This window comes from Columba livia, chromosome 10 (assembly GCF_036013475.1).
Source record: "Columba livia isolate bColLiv1 breed racing homer chromosome 10, bColLiv1.pat.W.v2, whole genome shotgun sequence".
NCBI classification, from domain to species: Eukaryota; Metazoa; Chordata; class Aves; order Columbiformes; family Columbidae; genus Columba; species Columba livia.
In genome coordinates this window covers 22,880,174-22,900,727 of record NC_088611.1, presented here as the reverse complement: position 1 = coordinate 22,900,727, position 20,554 = coordinate 22,880,174, and the positions used below count along the sequence as shown (strand labels likewise).

At 49.2% G+C, this 20,554-nt stretch overlaps 2 protein-coding genes across 5 annotated transcripts in view; one reads left to right on the top strand and one right to left on the bottom strand.

The window, feature by feature from the left end:
- The window catches only part of LOC102087959 (dynactin subunit 2), a 151,886-nt gene that overhangs the window by 112,500 nt on the left and 18,832 nt on the right, over positions 1-20,554 (bottom strand). The window lies entirely within an intron of this gene.
- The window catches only part of FGD5 (FYVE, RhoGEF and PH domain containing 5), an 84,570-nt gene that overhangs the window by 53,654 nt on the left and 10,362 nt on the right, over positions 1-20,554 (top strand). For all 3 annotated transcript variants that reach the window (XM_065074731.1, XM_021296608.2, XM_065074732.1), the window contains exons 9-14: positions 1,814-1,864; positions 3,339-3,397; positions 6,926-6,997; positions 10,275-10,343; positions 16,203-16,286; positions 17,304-17,383. In XM_065074731.1, the coding sequence (XP_064930803.1) occupies positions 1,814-1,864; positions 3,339-3,397; positions 6,926-6,997; positions 10,275-10,343; positions 16,203-16,286; positions 17,304-17,383 (415 nt within the window). The remainder of the gene's footprint in view (positions 1-1,813; positions 1,865-3,338; positions 3,398-6,925; positions 6,998-10,274; positions 10,344-16,202; positions 16,287-17,303; positions 17,384-20,554) is intronic.

Here is a 20,554-nt window from a genome sequence, read left to right as displayed (position 1 = left end):
CTTGCTCCAGACACTTTGATCAAGGATGCAACTCATTATTCACAGCTGGTTTTGCCTTTTTAGTACAAGCAATACAAAGGAACACCGGATGCCAATAGCACAACTTTTTTTCTGTCTGATTGTTTCCCTCTCTGGGTGTGTCTACATTAATGGCAGCTTTTCCAGACTTGTTTGGTTGCCATACCTAGCAGTCTCGCGTGACCCTTACAATGTTTTTAGCGCACGCAGGCAAATAACGCATCTAAGAAAAAGGCCTTGGCGTGTCCCTGTCAGGAGCCCACACGGAAAACCGCAAACACGAAGCGTGGTGTTTTGTGAGAGCTGGAAGGGTTCCGGTGCCGCTCCAGTGGTGGGATTGCGCCTGTGCTTGAGGCAACTTGAGCTCCTCCTTGTCCCAGCTACTGGCACTAACTGGGAAAGTGAAAGCTTTTGTGTGTAGCGCGGTAAGGCCTGCTGGACGGAGATATCCCACAAAATAGGTTTACTGCCTCAGTTCTTCACCTCAAGGAAACAAGCCCCTTTGTCTGCCAGGACAGGGGGTCTGAACAGTGCAGTCCTTCAGATTCTCTAGACAGCAAAGAGAAATTAAAATCTGCAGGTGGACTTGAGTGTTCGTAACTAGCTGTTCCTGCCAGACAAGGGAGGGTGTTTTATGAGGATATTGGTCACGAGTTACTACACTACAACTAGAAGGAGTTGCCCACGTGGGTAAACGTCCATAGGCAAGGACAGGGCCCGCGGCTGCGCAAGGCGCACCGACCGCCGTCTGACGCCGCCGCGCGGGCCCTGCCTGCCTGGGCACAGCCGGCTGCCTTCCCAGGCAGGCTTTGGCGGGCTGAGGGCGCCGGGGCGGGCGCAGCGCTGGAGAGAGAACGCCATTCGAGGGAATGGCTGTTCACACACAGCGCCGTGCTCAGCACAGAGGCCCAGTTCTTGGATGCAGAATTTAGGAGCCTGAATTCACCAGAAAGGTAAAAATTAAGTATTTCAGGATTGGGCTTTTAAAATGGTGGCACTCGTATACTGCAGTCATTAAAAGTGTAAAGATCCCGACAAAGAACAGACACAAAAGAACAGACAGATGACGCAAGGCAAGTAGTCCAAATAAAACTGACACGTTAAAAGTTTGCATATAATGAAAATATAATTCCTGTAAATGTACATCATATTGTGTGTATTTTACAGAAGCTACTTTCAGAAAGCGACTGAGTTCAGTCACAATTGAACTCTGCATTTCCAGAACCAGAGTCTCCTTCCTGTGTCTACAAGATGCATATAATTAATTTACTATAACTACAGAAAATCAGTCATTACAGCAAAACCCATTCATTCATATGGGAAGACAGAGTTCATTAGAAGAACAATTATTTGTAAAAATGGTGCCACTCAGCAATTCTCTTGGCTGAGAAACAAGGGAGCATTTTTGTCCCTCTCTTTTTAGCTGTTTATACCTGCCGAGTGATGTGATGAGTCGAAATCTCTATCAATGCTCTTGCATTGATTCTCAAAGCAGAATGCAGTCAAAGACGAGTTTTGCTTTGGACACAGGCTACATACACTTAATTCCTTGGGAACAGAGAGGTGGAACACGGCACGATGTCCGGCCCCTGGCAGTGCTCAGGCGCCCTGGGCGCCCTGCTCTCGCGGGGGAGCCCTGCCCCGGAGGCCTGGACTACATGACCTTCGATCCTTCCAACCCAAACCGTTCTATGGCTCTGTGGTTAGGGTTTTATGTCTTAGCTAATAGCACTACAAATTATGTGGATCTCTATTCTGATTCTTGGATGTCTGTGTGTTTGATTCTTTTCTACAGATTACTTGAATAATCTTTGCCCTGATTCTACAGAGTATGAAGACACACAAGGTAAAACAGAATGGGTAGAAAAAAAATTCTGCTTTGCTAACTCTCTTTCTAAAGAGGTACAGGATCTGTACTGGTAGTACATGGAAGAGGATTATTTTCAGGATTTTCTGTTAACAGGTTAGATGTAAGACCTGTAAGAACTGGTTACTAATTTAGACAAATTATTTAGGGCAAAATCCCTATCCTTTTTTCATTGAAAAATGTGGGCTTCTTATTGTTTTGACACAATGACCAACAGAAGAAGAAATTACCATCTACACAAGTACGGTGCAGATATGGTAGTTCTGCCCCAGCCACTGGGGAAGCTGCAGCCCTCTGTGGCTCATCCGTGTTTGGCTGGTCACTGTAAAGCCAACTGGGACGGCTCCACCCGCTTCTTTCTGTCCCGCTATCTGCGGTCTGGCTGCTGTGCCCTGTGAACTCCTGGGAAACCCAGGAGGTTTGAATCATGGATCTCTGTTCTGGGTTCCTTAAGCCCGAGTAAACTTGAAAGACATTGCATAAAAATCAGCTATGCACAATCAAGAACAAGCCCAGATGCTCAGCTGCCAACACCAGTCTTTCCAGCACACCAGATGGATGAAGCAGAAGCTTCTTACTCGCACTAACCTCAAAGTAAGGTTTAACCTTGGACTCAGTGGGAAGAGCTTCCAGGCTGGAATAAGCAGGAATAACATTGTATTGATGAAATCAGTTCACCTCTGTGTTACACTGAGTGTAATCATAGCAATAAGGCCTGTGACTGACTGCTCTACCCCAGAGCAGGACCTTGTGCAAGGTTCAGGGCAAGGCAGGCGCCCAAGCCTTGTGGCCACGATCGCCTGTCCGGGCTGCGGTGAGCACACGCCTGTCCCGATTCTGGCCAGCAATGGCCAGTGTGCTCCCAGGCTGGCCAGGAACAGGCAGGATGCCCCGTCCCACCGCGGACCCGAGCCACACCGTGCCGCTGACCACGGCACCAAACGTACCCCACTGGAGAATCCAGGTGGTAGTTAATGTCACCTCTTCATCCACACTCCTGTCCGAACAGGATGACCCATCCTCTCCCTCGGCAGTACGCAGAAACAGGTCACCTCAGGCTGCCATGGCTAAAGCTGGCTCACATTAAACTCCCCTACCGCAAGCCCTAATTGTATAAAATCTGCAACTAGAAAACGTGACAAAAGGACTCTGTGGCGTGCTAGGTGCTTAAAAGCGACCCCGTGAGCTCTCGTGGTCAGCACGAGCGCGATGCAGAGTTTGACACAAGGGAATGGCGGAGGGAAGGGGCACTGCCGGCTCTGCGCTCTGCGCTGTGTTTTCAGTTTGCTGGGCAGCTGCATTCTGAAAGCGCCGAAGTCAAAGGAGCTGCTGCTGGGAATGTTGTTTGCTTTCTTTTTTTTATTTTAAAGATGCCCTTGCAAACAGAAGGGATGTGGGTTATTTTCCTACTCTTCTGTGTGATCCATGGTGTTTGTTTTGCTTCATCCCTCAGCTGCCTTATTCGTCATTTCTGAAATCACGGACCGAGCCAACGACAGCATGCTCCAAGCGGTGAGTCCCACTGCTCCCCTGACTGACCGTGTCTCTTCTGCTCCTCTGCTGAATATCTGTGCTAAACTCTGAAGCCTCCTCCGGGGTGAGACTCCAGGCTTTACACAGACTGGGTTACAGGATCCCAGATATGGAGTAGGTCTATGCCTCCTGTAACTGAGATCTCAAAGTTTGCACAGTAGCCTCGGAGCTGTAGGGATACTTGTGTTAGAGGTTGAGAACTGCAGGAGCTCAGTTCCTAACAGAACAAGGTCGCACATCTTCTGGCACCGGTGCTTCCTTAGATTTCACTCAGATGAACACTTTTGTGAAGTCAGAAGCATACATAAGTGGCCCAAGTCAAATTTACTGTGTTGCTTTATCATGCTATGATTGTATGTCCACTAAGCCATGCTTTAATCTGAAGAACGCCACTATATCGTCTGACTTTTACAGATGTCACAGACTGTATAATCATTACTATTAATAATGTCTGTTTTGGAACAATTTCATCGCAAATTCCATATGGATTTTGACACTTTGTTTTTTATCACGTCATCAGAGCACATCTGCTCTTTTTCAAAACCGTGGTCTGGACGCGATGAAAGAAAGTTTCCTTCATTCCCATCTGTTTGAAGCTGTGGGGTTTGTGGAGGCACAGGTTCATGAGAATCAAAGTACAGTGTTCTGCTAAATCAGATGTTGTCCTCCTGGATTAATATCCCATCCACAAAAGCCACAACCAGCAGTTCTTTTCTTTCAGTTTTTAAAAAATGCAAAGAATTTAAGAAGTTACTCTAATTACAGAACAAACGGAACAACGCCACTCTAGATAGGGTGTTAGTAACTTGTCACGTACCTGGTTGCAGTTCAAAGCAGTGATTTAGACTTGGCATGTACCTGGAAGGGGGAAGATTGCTGCTGCTGCTTATCGACTCATCAAACTACACTCCACAAATCCGACAGGAGCACTGAATTATGATCTACATTTTCTGTGGAATATCAGTGATTCATTATTAGCTTTTTTGTTTTATGATAGTAACACTCCAGCAGTTTTTCCCCAGGAACTGTTAACCCGGGATTTTCAGACACATTATGATATCAGCTATCTCCGCAGCATTGTCATCAAATAGGAAAATATTATTTGCAGTTTACAGATGTGCAAACAGAGGCATAAGGCATACCATCACCATCTGTAACTCTTGAACCCAGCAGGGTTTGTACTGCGCTCTGAAGTTCTGCAATCTGTTAGAGGCCCTGAGGTGCTATAAATCACTGATGCTATTAACAGTATCAACATCAGCAGCAGGTGAATTGCCTGGGGCGAATGTGCCGCTCCTCCTGCACAGACATCATGACGACACGGTGGAAGCTGCAGGTCTGCGCTAAAATGGCCAGAGGGATTCAGCCGCCCACATCTGCAGTACCAGAGGGTGGAGCTTTGTCTTAATTTTTTAATCATAGCTTGAGAAGGATATTTGAAAAGAGAATGAGGATAGTTGAAAGGACAATGATGATAGTTTTAAGCATAATTAAGAAAACTATCCAAACAGGGAATTCTAGGGGAAGCCAGACCCCCTCAGCTGCCCACGTTCCCAGATGAATGCCTGTGCTTCACACGCGATGGCTGTTTGCTTCCTCCAGGAAACGAGTCCGAGCCATGCCTGTGCACTTCCTGGCGAACACGTGTCCGCGTTGCAAACGTCAGCACTTCAGCGGGCTCGGGACCAGCGCGGGGGATCCGGGCTGCGGCGGCCTCTCCTCCGGCCCTTGCAGAACGCCGCGGCAGCGCTGGCACGGGCCACGAGGGCGCTCGCAGGAGCGCGTCCCGGAGGACGAACGGGCTTCCATTGTGGAAGCTGTCAATCTGACAGCCTTTGATGGGGCTAACATACCCTTTTAGTGACGGGAGAGGCTTTTGCAAATGCCTTTTGCAAACATCAGCTCTCCCATGGTCCTTGGTATTTCTAGTGCTATTTTTTTATACATTCTGTTTCCATTTTGCTGGTCTATAGTATTTCAGAAGTGGCCTGAAAAATTCTATTTGTTACATCCTGAATAGCAAAAGAGACACCTGATGGCTGAAATTCTTGAAACGTGTCGCCTGCCAGTTACGCAGCGCGGTCGCCATGCAGCCCGTGCCGGCCACGGCTTGCCGGTGTTTCCGTATGTTTGATATGCGGTTACTGATCACGAACTAAACTTACTATCACGCTAAACAAGTGTTATATTTCACCAGGGCAGTAACATATGGAGGCATGTCAGGCTTATCACAAAAAGCATTAATTGTTTTAGCTGAAATCCAGGGTAAATTAGCCGTGACAGATCATCATGTCGACATGGATACGCTCCTTCTGGTTTCTGTGATAGCCTTCTTAATTAGCAGATTCCATAGACAGCACTGATTTGTATCAGGCAGATACACTGTACAATCTAATTGAGCTTAACTAACGCCAGGGGTATCTTAATGCCCGTCAACGGAGCACAGAACAACAGACCATTATCCCTCATAGCACGAAACTGTAGTCAAAGGCTGTCAGGTCATGAACCTATATCAAATATGGTCCTCAGTCTGTAGTTTATCTGGGTGTGTAACTGAGGATTTGAGATGCAATGGCTAATTTAGACAAGAGACTCCTGATTTTCAGACACATTCCAGCGATGACTCATTGCTGCTGTGCAGCCGTTCTGCTGTTCTGACCAGATAAAACCGCAGCTGACTCCTGTATACAAGCCTTTGTTTTAGCAGCCTCACCTGCAAAATGGAAGGAGATTTGAAAAGGCTCTAGTAATACTGCCAAGGTACAGACATCCCTTCTTCCTCCTTTGTATATCCCTCCAAAACCATCTTCTTTTATGAGAGCACAGGCTTGGCTAGATTGATCTTATTTACCACCCTCGTAGTTCAGGAGTTCACGCCACGTGCCAGCACCCAGCGACCGTCTGTGCTTTAAGGCCAGGCGGGCAGTTAACAGTATCAGTTTGACAATAAACTTCCTGATTTTTGCAAAGCATCAAAAGAAAGATGCGCCTTCATTACCTGCTTACTAGCTAACCTTCTAAATCCCTATTGCAAGGCCTTTAATCCATTATCACAGAATGTATGCCTCCAGATAATCCTAACAACAGTCCTAGATTATCAAAGCATGCTTTGGATTACCCGTGTCATGCCAGTAACGCACAGACCTTCGGAGCAGATACTGTACTTTGTCTCTGCTTCCAGTTTATTAGTTCCCAGAGCAAGAAAGTCAGCAAAGAGGCCAATGTATAAATACCATACGGAGTTAGCAGGCCATTCTGAAGGTGAACTGAGGTATCAGAAGCAGCAGGTGTGTAGAAGTCCGAAGCAGATATGAATACAGGTGATGAGGTTTTACAAAACCTGTAGGGCTGGAAGAAGACTTTCTGGGTGTAAAATCCCTGGGCTTAGCTCTCTCTGAAACCTCGTTCTGTAATTCCACTTCTGGAGAAAACAAATGGTGAGGAAGGCGGGGGAAGGTTTGCTGCTCCGTCACCACGAGGGCTCCTCACGGCGGTTTGTCTCCCCAGGAGAACCTGCAGAAGCTGGTGCACATCGAGCACAGCGTGCGAGGGCAGAGCGGGCTCCTGCAGCCGGGACGGGTGAGTGTGCGCAGCCCCTGCCCCCCCGCGTGCACGGACGCACTCCGCACGGCCACAGCTGCTGTTTGTGTAAAGAGCCATCACTCTGGCACTGTTCTAGAGAGGAAAACTGCACCCAATTCCGTTCTCCATCTGAAAAGCATAGATGACTGTTAATCCACTGATGCGGGTTAGTTATTCTAGACCTTTTCAAATGTTACTGCAATCAAGTTCTAGTATGCTGGTTTAGCTGCTTAGGTACATAGTGCTATCTACATACCCAGTAACAATACGGACGCACAAAGTACCGTGTTTGCAAACACATACAGATTACGTGTGCAGGCACAGTTATGTGCAGGTAGCGTGCTGAAACCCGAGGCCTTAGCTTTTCTTTTTTTGGTCTGTCTGTTTTAGAGGAGTTTTAAAGACCAGAGTTATTTTCTGGGCCCCGTTCCATGTCGGCTTTGCAAGGGACAGGCTGGCAGGGGTGACACTGTTGTGGGCGTCTGTTACAGGCCACCAGATCAGGCTGAGGAAGTTGATGAGGCCTTCTATGGGCAGCTGAGAGCGGCCTCACGGTCACAGGCCCTGGTTGTTGTGGGGGATTTTAAGTTCCCTGGTGTTTGCTGGAAGGACCGTTCAGCCAGCCAGCCACAGTCCAGGAGGTTCCTGCCGTGCATCGGTGAGAACCGCCTCATGCAGGTGGTGGAGGAGCCGACTGGGAGAGGTGCACTGCTGGATCTCATCCTCGCTAGCAAGGAGGGTCTGGTCGAAGCAGGAAAGGTTGAGGGCTGCCTGGGCTGCAGTGACTACGAGAAGGTGGAGTTCAGCATCTTGGGCGGCAGGAACAGAATAGCAAGTAGAATTGCAACCCTGGACTTTAGCAGGGCTAACTTTGGCCTTTTCAAGCAATTGCTGGGGGAAATCCCATGGGCAAGACTGCTTGAAGGAAAAGGGGCCCGAGATAGCTGGGTTGCATTCAGAGATTGCTTCTTCCACGCTCAGGATCAGAGCATCCCCACACGAAGGGAGTCAAGGAACGGAGCCAGGAGGCCTGCGTGGTTGAACAGGGATCTGTTGGGTATGCTCAAGCAGAAGAGGAGAGTTTGCAGGTCATGGAGGCAGGGGCTGGCCACTTGGGAGGAATATAAGGCTGCTGTTAGAGGATGCAGGAAGGCAGCTAGGATAGCCAAGGCCCCCTAGAATTACAGCTGGCGAGAGGGGTCAAGGACAGCAAAAAGAACTTTTTCAAATACATAGCAGATAAAACTAATACCAGAGGCAATGTAGGCCCACTGATGAACGGGGTGGGTGCCCTGGTGGCAGAAGATACAGAGGAGGCAGAATTCCTGAATGCCTTCTTTGTCTCTGTCTACTCTGCCGGAGGCCGTCCTGGGGAGCCCTGTACCCCTGAGACCCCGGATGAAGCCAGGTCAGTGGAGGAGTTTGCTTTAGTTGATGAGGACTGGGTTAGGGAGCAATTAAATAGTCTGGACATCCATAAATCCACGGGTCCGGAGGGGATGCACCCGCGGGTGCTGAGGGAGCCGGCTGAAGTCACTGCTGGACCGCTCTCCGTCATCTTTGCCAAGTCTTGGGAAACGGGGGAGGTGCCCGAGGATTGGAGGAAAGCAAATGTCACTGCAGTCTTCAAAAAGGGCAAGAAGGAGGACCCGGGTAATTACAGACCGGTCAGCCTCACCTCTGTCCCTGGGAAAGTAATGGAACAGCTTCTCCTTGGTGCCATCTCAAGGCATATCAAGGATAAGAGGGTTATTAGGGGCAGTCAGCATGGCTTTACCAAGGGTAAGTCGTGCTTGACCAACCTCATAGCCTTTTATGAGAATGTAACAAGGTGGATGGACGATGGCAGAGCGGTGGATGTGGTCTACCTTGACTTCAGCAAAGCCTTTGACACAGTCTCCCACAGCATCCTCACAGCTCAGTTGAGGAGGTGTGGTCTGGACAATAGAGCAGTGAGGTGGGTTGCAAACTGGCTTAAGGAGAGAAGCCAGAGAGCGGTAGTCAATGGTGCGGAGTCCAGCTGGAGGCCAGTATCCAGTGCAGTGCCTCAGGGGTCAGCGCTGGGGCCAATGTTATTCAATATATTCATCAATGATTTGGACGAGGGAATAGAGTGCACTATCGGCAAGTTTGCTGATGACACCAAGCTGGGAGGGGTGGCTGACACGCCAGAAGGCTGTGCTGCCATCAGAGACCTGGACAGGCTGGAGAGTTGGGCGGGGAATAACCTGATGAAATTTGACAAGGGCAAGTGTAGAGTCCTGCACCTGGGCAGGAACAACCCCAGGTTCCAGTATAGGTTGGGAAATTACATATTAGAGAGCAGTGGAGGGGAAAGGGACCTGGGGGTCCTGGTGGACAACAGGGTGACCATGAGCCAGCACTGGGCCCTTGTGGCCAGGAAGGCCAATGGCATCCTGGGGTGTATTAGAAGGGGGGTGGTCAGTAGGTCAGAGAGGTCCTCCTTCCCCTCTGCTCTGCCCTGGTGAGACCACATCTGGAATATTGTGTCCAGTTGTGGCCCCTCAGTTCCAGAAGGACAGGGAACTGCTGGAGAGGGTCCAGCGTAGGGCAACAAAGATGATTAAGGGAGTGGAGCACCTCCCTTATGAAGAAAGGCTGAGGGAGCTGGGTCTCTTTAGTTTGGAGAAGAGGAGACTAAGGGGGGACCTCATTAATGTTTATAAATACATAAAGGGTGAGTGCCATGAGGATGGAGCCAGGCTCTTCTCGGTGGCAAACAACGATAGGACAAGGGGTAATGGGATCAAGCTGGAACACAAGAGGTTCCGCTTAAATTTGAGAAGAAACTTCTTCTCAGTGAGGGTGGCAGAGCCTGGCCCAGGCTGCCCAGGGGGTTTGTGGAGCCTCCTTCTCTGGAGACATTCAAAACCCGCCTGGACACCTTCCTGTGTAACCTCATCTGGGCGTTCCTGCTCCAGCAGGGGCATTGGACTGGATGATCTTTTGAGGTCCCTTCCAAACATACTGTGATACTGTGATACTGTGATCTGTGACGGTGCAGGCGCAGTGGGCTGCGGACAGTGGGTCCCAGCCCCTCGGTTCTGCCCAACGCAGGAGCAGCAGGGCCAGCCCAGGCAGAGAGCAAGCCAAAGCGCAGCAGTGGGGCTGAAGCAAGAGTTGAGGCGTCTCTCTCTTCCTGTGCTGATGAAAGCCATTACAGTCGCTCTTTCCTCAGGAGGAATATTCTGTTTTCTCACTGAAATTCAGAATGAGAAGTCTCAGGATTACAACCTGCTGTTTTCTCCTTCAGATTTTTGTTAAAGAGGGAACACTGATGAAAATCTCTGGGAAAAACAGGCACCCTCGGCATTTGTTCTTGGTAAGATCTCTTTTATATCTTCACTCTCTCTCGTATCTTCTCCTGCCCTTATGCAGCCCCGAATCCTGGCAGAAAGTTTTGGGCTGCAAGTCACGGAACAGCCGGCAGCGACGCGGTGAGCCAGGCCGTGCTGCCGGCAGCGCTGGAGCCCTCGTCACCCGTGTGCCCACGGCCCGGCACGCAGAACACGGGCTGTGCTGCCCCGCTTGTGCCACAGCTACAACACACAGCCCTGACTAGGCCATAATCCTGCGAGGAGTCAGGTTTCCAAGGTGATCAGGATGGGAGCTCCCAAATACTCTCAGCAACCAGGCTTCACAGTTGAAAGTCCAACCCTAAGGCTCTAGGAGAACTGATCAGAAGTGACAGAGAACACCCTACCGCTAAAGTTTATGAAAGCTTTCTTTGGGTGCGCTCAGGAGAGATTTGCATGCTTTTTGTCAAAACCATGACTTAGTTGCAGCCAAGGGAGAACGGCCATGCCAGAATGCCCAGGAGCTGGTCCCAGCAGCAGTGATCTCAGCCGCAGTGCACTGAAGCCTACTGATGGCCGCTCCATAACAGACGATTCTTGCTGCCTTACCGATCTCTTCTGGTACACTCACCTTTGCTAGTATTACAAAACATTGTGGAGCTGAGGCTAAAGCTGGGACCAAATCCCAAGAAGCTGTTAGTGTTTCATCTTCCAATGTGTTCACACCTGCCACCATGACTCACCACTGTGGCCAATACTGAAGTGTCACAAACCGAGCTATTGTAACTGATGCAGAGAATTTAAAACGAAGATCAGAAATCAGGTTGGTAGTAAACATTGGCAGGAAAGTAATTTAAACTTGGGATAAACTGAGATACATTTCAAGCAGTCCACAACAGTTGTATCAGATTGAAGGTCACAGGAGACTGAAAGTATTACTGGAATAAAGAAAGCACAGAAAAGAGTTTTGTCACTGTCTAATTTAGGAACTATTTTTGATTCCTGGGGAGAGTTCAGCTGCTCAAACCCGGATGTTCAAAGAGAGATGTCTCTTGGCAGCTGCAGACATTACAGTAGCCAATGTCCTGCTGTCAACAGATGCTCTCAGTATTCTGAAACAGCACTTTTTCTTCCTTACAGTCAGAAAGGCAAACTGTGACCCAATGTGCTGTCATGCAAAGTGTGTGGTGGAGCTAAAAAAACATAGTGGTCACTTTCAAGAACCATAGAATTGGCTTCTTTCTGCTCCAACACACTGAAGCCGCAACCACGTCAGGCTCCTGTACTACGTCTCCTGCTGAGGCGGGACGGGGGTGATTGCATCTCGGAAATAGTTTTACACCTATTGGCAAGTATCTGCCGTTGGATTCAGTGATATTTTTACTCAATCTACTCTACCCTGAGAGCTCCTGAGGTTGTAAAGCAACACCATGTGTAGTGCAATTGCAGGGAGTAATTCCCACATTAGCACTGGAATGGGTTTGCATTATCTGCTTGTCATTGCTAGTGCCCTGGGTTCTCTGTTGTGCCACCATCACTCGTGCATTGCTTAATGGACTATTTAGCCTGTGGATACATTAAGACAACTACTGCACAGCTATCCCAACGTATTTTCATCTTGGCACATAACATCTTTACCACATCGGTCTTAGGGCCCTACCAACCACCACTGCCAATGCGTTTTTGTCACCCCGAGGCCCGCACAGACGTGCCTCCCTTGGCCAGGACGTGTCGCCCAGGCCGCACGCTGCCCCATGCCTGGGGACACCGCGTGGGGAAAAGCCCAGCCCAGACCCACAGAACCCCAAGACCCGAATGATCTAAACCCCACATTTATTTTAAGCCCTTATCTTGTAAGGACCGTGTCATAATCCTTTGAAGACACTGGCAAAACTCAGGTAGGATAAGAATTTGTCTTACTGTATTGAACTAAAAAACTTTCAGAACTGGTGGTTTTTTTGATACTTCGCATGTCAGCTGCCACTTAGAAAGATCACCAGAAGCTAGCACATATAGATGTAGTTCGGTTTAGCTTTCAATGAACTAAGTGTATTTACCTTAGCTACATGAACAGCATTTTCTGAAGCTCTTAACGGTGAACTTGCTCTGACTGAAGCTTAGTCAAGCCCAGGACCCCGCGAGTTGCAGTGGAGTGTGCACTGAGGGGTAACCCTGTGAGTGTAACCCGTGCAGTAGGATACCTGACCTGCACACCGCGGTCCTGAGCCCGTCACACGGCAGCTGTAGTTAGGACGCAGAGGCGCTTGCCGGGCCCGCGGCCCGTGCCCAGCGCGTCCAGGGTGTGCTCTGGCGGTGTGCGTGCGTGTGCTCGCAACGTGAGCCCGCACGGAGCGTGTCTGTGCACAGCCCGGCAGGCGTGGGCGTGCGGGACACACACCGAGGGGCTGTCGATGTGCGTGTTTCTGCGGGTGTGCCGTGTGTATCACAGGTTCCTGGAGGTGGCTGTTCTCTGCAGCTGCTGGTATTGTTGAATCTGGTGTTTCCTGGCAGGATGTTTGGTGAGTTTTCTGTGCCTGTTTCCTGAGGCCGGGCTCTGTTTACAAGGATGTTGGGGCCTCTGCAGCACAGCAGGGGCTGCTGACACAGGCCGGTCCCCTCAGTGCCCCCAACCACAGGACTCTGCAGCTCAGACACTGTCTCTTATCTCACCCTTCCAAGAATTTCTCTACAAAGGCTGCTTGTTTTGCAAGTGGGGTGCAGGAAGCTGCTATCAAATGCGAGACTGTTAAATGCTCGAGCCGGCAGGGCTGGAGCACAGGAGGTTTTGGAGTTGGAGCTTGGAAAATGCAGCCCCACACGCACTGAGGTTGCTCCACGGACACACAGGGGATGCTTAACGCAGACTTGAATAGAACACGACGGGGTTCATAGCGAACTACCCCTTAAAACATTCAGAAAGAAAAAACACCCACAACGCACAGGCGGTAGGCACTCCGAGACAGAGGGTGCATTATGTGTGGATGCCAGCAGTTCAGCAGGGCATAGATAAACTTGTGTGGATCAATACATTTGAACACCGTAGGTTAGAAAACTTGCACTGACCTCTAATGTTACAGGGCTCTCATCGCAGCAGAGGAGATTGTAAAAAGAAAGGGGAAAAAAGAAAATAGTAACAGAAAAAAAACTTAAAGGGGGTCATCCTTAACAAACAGTAATAAAAGAATGAGCTGCTTTTAAAATAAATGTATAACTTTAGATGGGGTTTGCTGTTCAAGAAACCCAGTAGCACACAGGCCAGAATCCTGAGGCTCTCTGCTGGGAGCTGACCTCCTCGTGCTCAGCGCCCACAGCCCGCTCCCTCCTCTGGTTTGGAACGAGCCCCAGCCCAGAGGCGCAGGAGCGCGGAGAACGGCCGCTTCCTCCTGCAGTCCTTTGAGCACTCGGGATACAGCGGAATCACCAGGCAAATATGAGATCTCACTAGCATTCTCTCATTTCACAGAGGATTCTCTTCCTGTTAGCAGTGAAGTCTGCCTGCCTTTTTACCGTCTTCACACCTGGCTGATGGGCCCCTAGTTGCTAGTAGTAATATCAAGTGAAAAGAGCTTTAATCTGCTTTTCACTGGCACGGTTACAATTGCTCAGGCTGTGAGGAATTCTCTGGTTAAACTGGAATCATCGCGTGGTCAGTCCTGCGCAGGCGTCACCATGCTGGCTGGATGAATGCTAGCGCGGACAGTCAGTTATGGAGCGATAAGTAAATCACAGAAAGAACTCCGTGACAAGCCACGTGTCACCTTGTTCTAAGGCAATTCTAATGTGTTGTTGCAAAAGGAGTAAATACTCCACTTTAGAGCACAAAGAACGCGAGGCTCCTGTTCTGACTCTCAGTACGCTGCTACATCCGCAGCTGAGAAGCGTGATCTTAGAACAGTGTCACGCTCCACACGAGCGCAGGCGTCCCAGAAGGACACAGCGTACACAGTACAGCGGGCAGAGCAGCCGAGCATGGAGTCTGTCTGTTAAAACGTTAGAGTGAAATGTTTCAGCATTTTCTACAAAAATATTGGCTGATCTCAGTAAACTCAATTCAGTTTTTAAAAGTAGCAAAATATGAAGTACAAGCTTTGGGGAAAGTCATTCTTCAGTGTATTTTGCCTCACATTAATGGGAATCTGTATTTTAAAGACAGGCAGCTCACACACGTAAGCCTGATTTGCTGTGAATCAAACAGCTACTCAATAAACTGGTGTTGACCAGTGAACTCATGACCCCAATAAAGGCAACAACAGTTTTGCTGTTAAGTCCAAGGTGATAAGGATTTAATCCCATGAGTACTAATTCCATGTAATTGTCTTTAACCATTGCTCCTGCTCTGTAAGAAAGCTCAACTATGACCTTTCAGGAAAACATTCATAAGGCTGCACTTTCTGTTTTGGTGGGTTTTTGGGGTTTTGTTTTTTGGGGTTTTGTTTGTTTGTTTGTTTCTCAGGCAAGCAAATTAGTGACAATTTTACACCAGCAATTTCAGGTGATCAGGCAGTATTATCAAGACCTCAACAATTCCAGTCATACAGGATACATTTATTGCCAAATCATGCTCTAGTTTCCTCCTTCCTTCTCTGTGTCTGTCTTTATTACAGTTTTCCTTCCAAAATATAATATTATTACCATTCAATTGGCTATATTTAAACGTCTTTGTCACAGAGGAATCCAAGTGAAGCTAGTTTCTGCCTGCTTTTTAATTTCCTGAGAATGCCTGCACTATGGCGCCTTGTCTCTGGCATCACGCAGCACGGCCCGTGCCTTGGTTTTACGTTGCTTGCACATCTTTGTTCGTAGTATCCAGTACAGTCACCAAGGCGCTGAGTCCACGCACGCTGGTGCTGACGAGAGACCAGAGAACACGACCTGCTCGTTCGGGTGACACAGGGAACGCACAACATGAGTTACTGCTGTTCCTCCTGTTACAGCAGCGCAGGAAAGAGAGGCCAGCAAAGACAGGGTCCAGTGCTGCTGTTTCATTTATGTTTGTTGGCACGAAGGTAAAAGGATGCAAAAATGTCAATGATTAAGTCAGGCAAGAAGCAGAGAAGATCTGATCCCGTTTCATACAAAACTGTTTGAAAAACATGCTTTCTGCAAGGAGCTGTCAGAAATATTTGGGGTGTTCAGGTACAGGTTTCTTCCTCATAAAATGAAAAAAAGTTCCTCCTTTTTGCCCTTCCATGGTCTCTGTTGTGGCACACAGCCCAGCGGCGCTGCCACGCGTCTGCGCCAGTTCTGCAGCGAGCACAGCTCTGCTCTCGACACCCATGGCACTCCTCCTGACCCGGCCCCGCACCGCGGCACCCATGGCACTCCTCCTGACCCGGCCCCGCACCGCGGCACCCATGGCACTCCTCCTGACCCGGCCCCGCACCGCGGCACCCATGGCACTCCTCCTGACCCGGCCCCGCACCATGGCACCCATGGCACTCCTCCTGACTCGGCCCTGCACCGCGGCTCCTCTCCTGGCCTCCGCGGCCTTCGTGCCCAGACCAGGACAGTCCCTGGAGCCTTCCCGGCCGTGGGGTCCCTGCCCAGCCCCGGGCAGCTGCAGTGCCCTGGGCAGCCGGTCGGTCACCACAGAGCCTGAGCACGGCGCTGCCCTCTGCACTCTGCTTCACCCAAGCTGAATAAGAAGAGCTAATTATCTGCCTGCTCGGCCATTAGCAACAGTCAAAACTGGGCAGAAGCAGAGTCCTGGCTGCAGACTCGTCAGTCCAGTGGACACGCAGCTCCGGATCTGTGGCCTGGCCCGGCCTCAGTAACAGCCCCAACAGTTCGTCAAGTTACTGCTGGTTCTGTGGTGCCCCTGGGAGTACCAGGCAGGCCTGCAAGCCATATTGCAAATTATTGATTTTGTCTTTCTCTTCATACAGATGAATGATGTTCTACTGTACACATATCCCCAGAAGGATGGCAAATACCGACTGAAAAACACCTTGGCTGTGGCAGGCATGAAGGTAATGCCCCGTTTGCATTACAGGCTGGAATTGAAGTTGTATAGTGGGCTGTTAGTGCTTTGCTGGTTTATGTCTCGTATCCAGCTGAGGGCACGGGGAAGGAGGAGATGAACCTGTCACCAGGGGATTCCCTTGCCTTTTACAGGAGATAGAAGGAAAAATAATATAAAGCAAACATAAAGATTATCTGTAAGTCTATGACTTAGTACAACAGCCTTATTTATGCTGCATAAATAATACAAGCCAAAATCATATTTAACATCTGAACACAAATCTAGAGACAGAAAAGATTTACTATCCCGCTTTGTTTATTCCTCTCTTCATGCCTCCAGCCAACACATGGTTGTTCCCCACCACATACTCACTAGGGCCTAGTCTGCCTGGTTTTAACTCCTGCCACTCAAAATTTACATCAGCTTTCATTTGCCTGGTTTTCATGTGCCCTTTGAGTGTTTTCATCACAAGCATTAATGGGTTCAAAAAGTGATTAGCCAACTTCATGGGGAAAAGGTGTACTGGGAGCTGTTACATGCAATGACACGAACAGTCTCTTCTTCAGTGAAGAATCGCAGATTACAGAAACTGGACACAAATGTCCTATTCTTACACTCTTTCCTGAAGCATCCATTGGTACTTGTGCAACAGGAGACATTGGGTTGGAGGGGTCTTTGCTTCCTACCTAGCAATCCATTATTTCCGTTCATTCCAAGAAGAGCCAAAAGTTTTGCCCAAAATGCTCTGACACTTGTCAGACTAAACTTCTCCTGAGCTTGTCACATTAAAGCTGAGCCCTGATTGGTACTTGCCTTACAGTTGGATTAAATTAATTTTTCCTTTAGCAACAGCACCACATTGAATAGAGAGCACTCCTCATTACACCAGCAACTCAAACCCAGAGAACCCCGCCTGCCCGGCTCTTTGAGGCAGGTGGCGGGGATGTCATAGCTCCATGCGCGTTGAGACGGTACGGCTGTAGGCAGTTTGACTCATGTTCACACGCATGCTGTTTGTTTCTAGGTCAGCTGCCCGGTGACAGAAAAAGCCCAGAATGTCCTGAAGATTGAATGTGATGAATATTGCTTGACCCTGTCAGCAAGGTACTGTCCCCAAACCGCCATGGCAGAGGGCGTTACATTCTAGAGCTGCATCTCTGCGTTAGTCTAAACAATACCCAACACTTAACTGGTGTCTCATTCTTTTTTTAACCCCATTTCAGTCTATGCTATTGTGACAGACAATGACTGAGTGCTTGATTACACAATGAAGATATTAATTATAAATGTGAAGCTCGTAAACTGTCACTAATTCAACTCATATACCCAGTAAAGATTAGAAGTCAGCTTTTGATAACATCTTAAAGAGAAAGGAAAGAGAAGAAAGTCTGTTATGAAGAAGCCCGAGTCCTTCCTGTTGTCTTTCACACTTCTTCCCTGTGACACTACGATTATGTTATATCGCCCCTTGTAGAAGTTCACTTGTTACCTCATACCACTAGGGCTGCGAAACTGCCGCAGAAAATAGTAATTAGGCAATACCATGCAATAGATATAAAAGCATTTGATAGTGCATAGATGACAAAGCAAAAATTAAACCTCACTGGCAGCCTCACGGGTCTTTCTCATAAAAGGAGTTTCACTACAGAGTTTGTGCAGTGCTAGTATTGACTGGGAGCCAGGATCTCTGTCCGGGGGCCACAAGCCAACACCAGAAGGAGATGGTAGGTCAGTTTCTGATCAGAAGATAGCCGTGTATTGCATTTTTTAATGCTTCTAGCTCAAAATTATCCTGCAAAATTACCTAGAGCTACAGCAGAAAGGTGGTTGGCTTGATTTTCAAGCATAGTTTACTAAAAAGACAGCACACTAGCAGTGGTATTAACATAAGGTCTTCAATGCTTTTAGGTACTGATTTTCCCACCATCAGCCTCCAGCTCCAGCACGGCTGGAAACACAGCAGGCTCCTCTAAACCGCAGAGTGCAACCGAGAGACAAGAGGGCGCTTTCTTGATCAGAATCAGAATTGGAGCTCCCATCCTTCCCAGGGCGCTCGCCATCTGTGGGCGGTACTCAGATACCCGTCCAAGCCTTTTTGTCTACTTCCTTTTATAACCCGCAAATTAGAAAATACCTGAGAGTTTCTTAGAACTGCTCATTCATCGCAACCCCCAAAATACACACACAGTACTTGTGAATTGCCTGCTGCCCGTTACCGAGGCAGGGCGCACAGTCCTGTGTTGGAGAAGGGAATGGCTGCTGCATGTCCCCTTTGTTCGGGCGGCGGGAGCTGCCCTAGTGAGAAGCTCAGGATGTTCTGCTTGCGTTGTGCTGTTTCTCTGCCTTTTGTACTGATACCAAGTCTGTGCTTAGTTAGCCTAAACAAAGCATGAGGCCAGTGTGAGCTGTGTTTCTTTGGCGGTAGATAGAGCCAGGGCCTGAGACCAAGGTTGCTCTTCTGATAACAGCCAGACGGAGACTCACTCTTATCGGAGCGCTGGGACAGAGCCCTTTCCCCTGATGTACTGCTCATTCTGGGACCAATCTGCCATAAGCCACCCAAGAGTGCGCTGGCCAGCAGAGCTGATGGGACACTAGTGGGACAGCACGTCCTCCCAGCCCAGCACACAGCAGCCTGCGCCTGCCGCGCTCACCGAAAGGAGCAGCGGGAAAGCGCCTCCCTCAGAACGGTGCTTTACTGATCACAGCGAGGTGCGGCAAGTCTGCACTGAAAGCCTCCCTGAAAGGCTGATTGACAGTGACAGCACTGCAACAAACCCCCATCCCAGTCCCGTGCCCGTGTTCCATGGATGCCTCCTTCTGTCCAGGAGACTGCAGTGACAATTTGACCCTCTCTTTCTGTTTGCTTAAGGAAGAATAGATGAATCAACATGGATAATTGCTAGTTCATCACAAAAGGCGCAGCTCAAAAATCACACAAGGACCAAAAGTGGCAATGGTGAATCAAGGTCTGAGCTCTGGACATCAGAGGTTCAGCAAAAATTCCTCTGAGCCTTCATGCAACCAGTGAAATAGCTAATTAAGAATAGGCCAGTGCCAGCTGACATAATTTATCTCACTTATCAGCAGATAGGTATTATTCCCACATTTAGACACTAATAACCTGTGATTACTGCCTAGAGATGTTTAATGGAGTGGAGAAGAGGTTAAAGGGGCCAGTTAGATATCAGGCTTTTAATAGCAGATTGTCCCTCTCATCTGTCTTTCCCAAAGTGGTTTTAATTTACATCACTATACGGGCCATGATTTCCTTTGTTTTTTAAAATTGTATCTTAATTCTCAAGTGAAGAGAGTTTCCAAGAATTAGCAAGAGAAAGGTTGAAACCAGGACTTCTTTTAGTGCTTTGCAGGCTGCAGATGTGATTTGTCTGGAAGACAGAGACATGTTCAGATTTCCTAGAAAGTGCAGCCTTACAGGACTTTTGGTGGTGACAAGGGCTGCCTAGTAGTGAGACTGTTGCCAGAGACGATCTGTAGCACAGCCCCTGGGCTGGCAAAGATCAGCCTGGACGCAATAGATACGCTGGCTCCCAGTTGCTGCTCCAGGTTTGTTGAACTTCACAGGGGCTGGTGTTTTTCAGGCAGTGGATTATGCTCACAGTGCAGAGGGATGCTAAGGCAGAGATCACTGACAAAATCTGGCATTTCCTCTCTTTTTGTGCTTTCTTTTATACAAGACCACAAAAGACAGATTGTTGTCAGATGTCTTGTTTGGTGGCCTTCATGAGGACAGCGTGAGGAAGTCACAGCTGAACAGCAGCTGGCAATGATGCCACTGCTATTTTGTACAACAAAGTCTCGTGGGCAGCTTTACTGTGGGCAGCTGGTGTGACTCGGGGGAGAGACCACCCTGAGCCACATCCCCTCTGCGACCGCTGCTGGGACAGCCGGTACCAGGCAGCACCCATGGAGGGGAAGCGCAGCCTGACATCCCAGCAGGAGAAGCAGTGGGCAGGCAGGACAGCTGATGGCTGTCCCAGGGCAGGTACAGCCCTGTGCTCCCCCGAGCAGCTGTCCCAGGGCAGATACAGCCCTGTGCTCCCCCGAGCAGCTGTCCCAGGGCAGATACAGCCCTGTGCTCCCCTGAGCAGCTGTCCCAGGGCAGGTACAGCCCTGTGCTCCCCTGAGCAGCTGTCCCAGGGCAGGTACAGCCCTGTGCTCCCCCGAGCAGCTGTCCCAGGGCAGATACAGCCCTGTGCTCCCCCGAGCAGCTGTCCCAGGGCAGATACAGCCCTGTGCTCCCCTGAGCAGCTG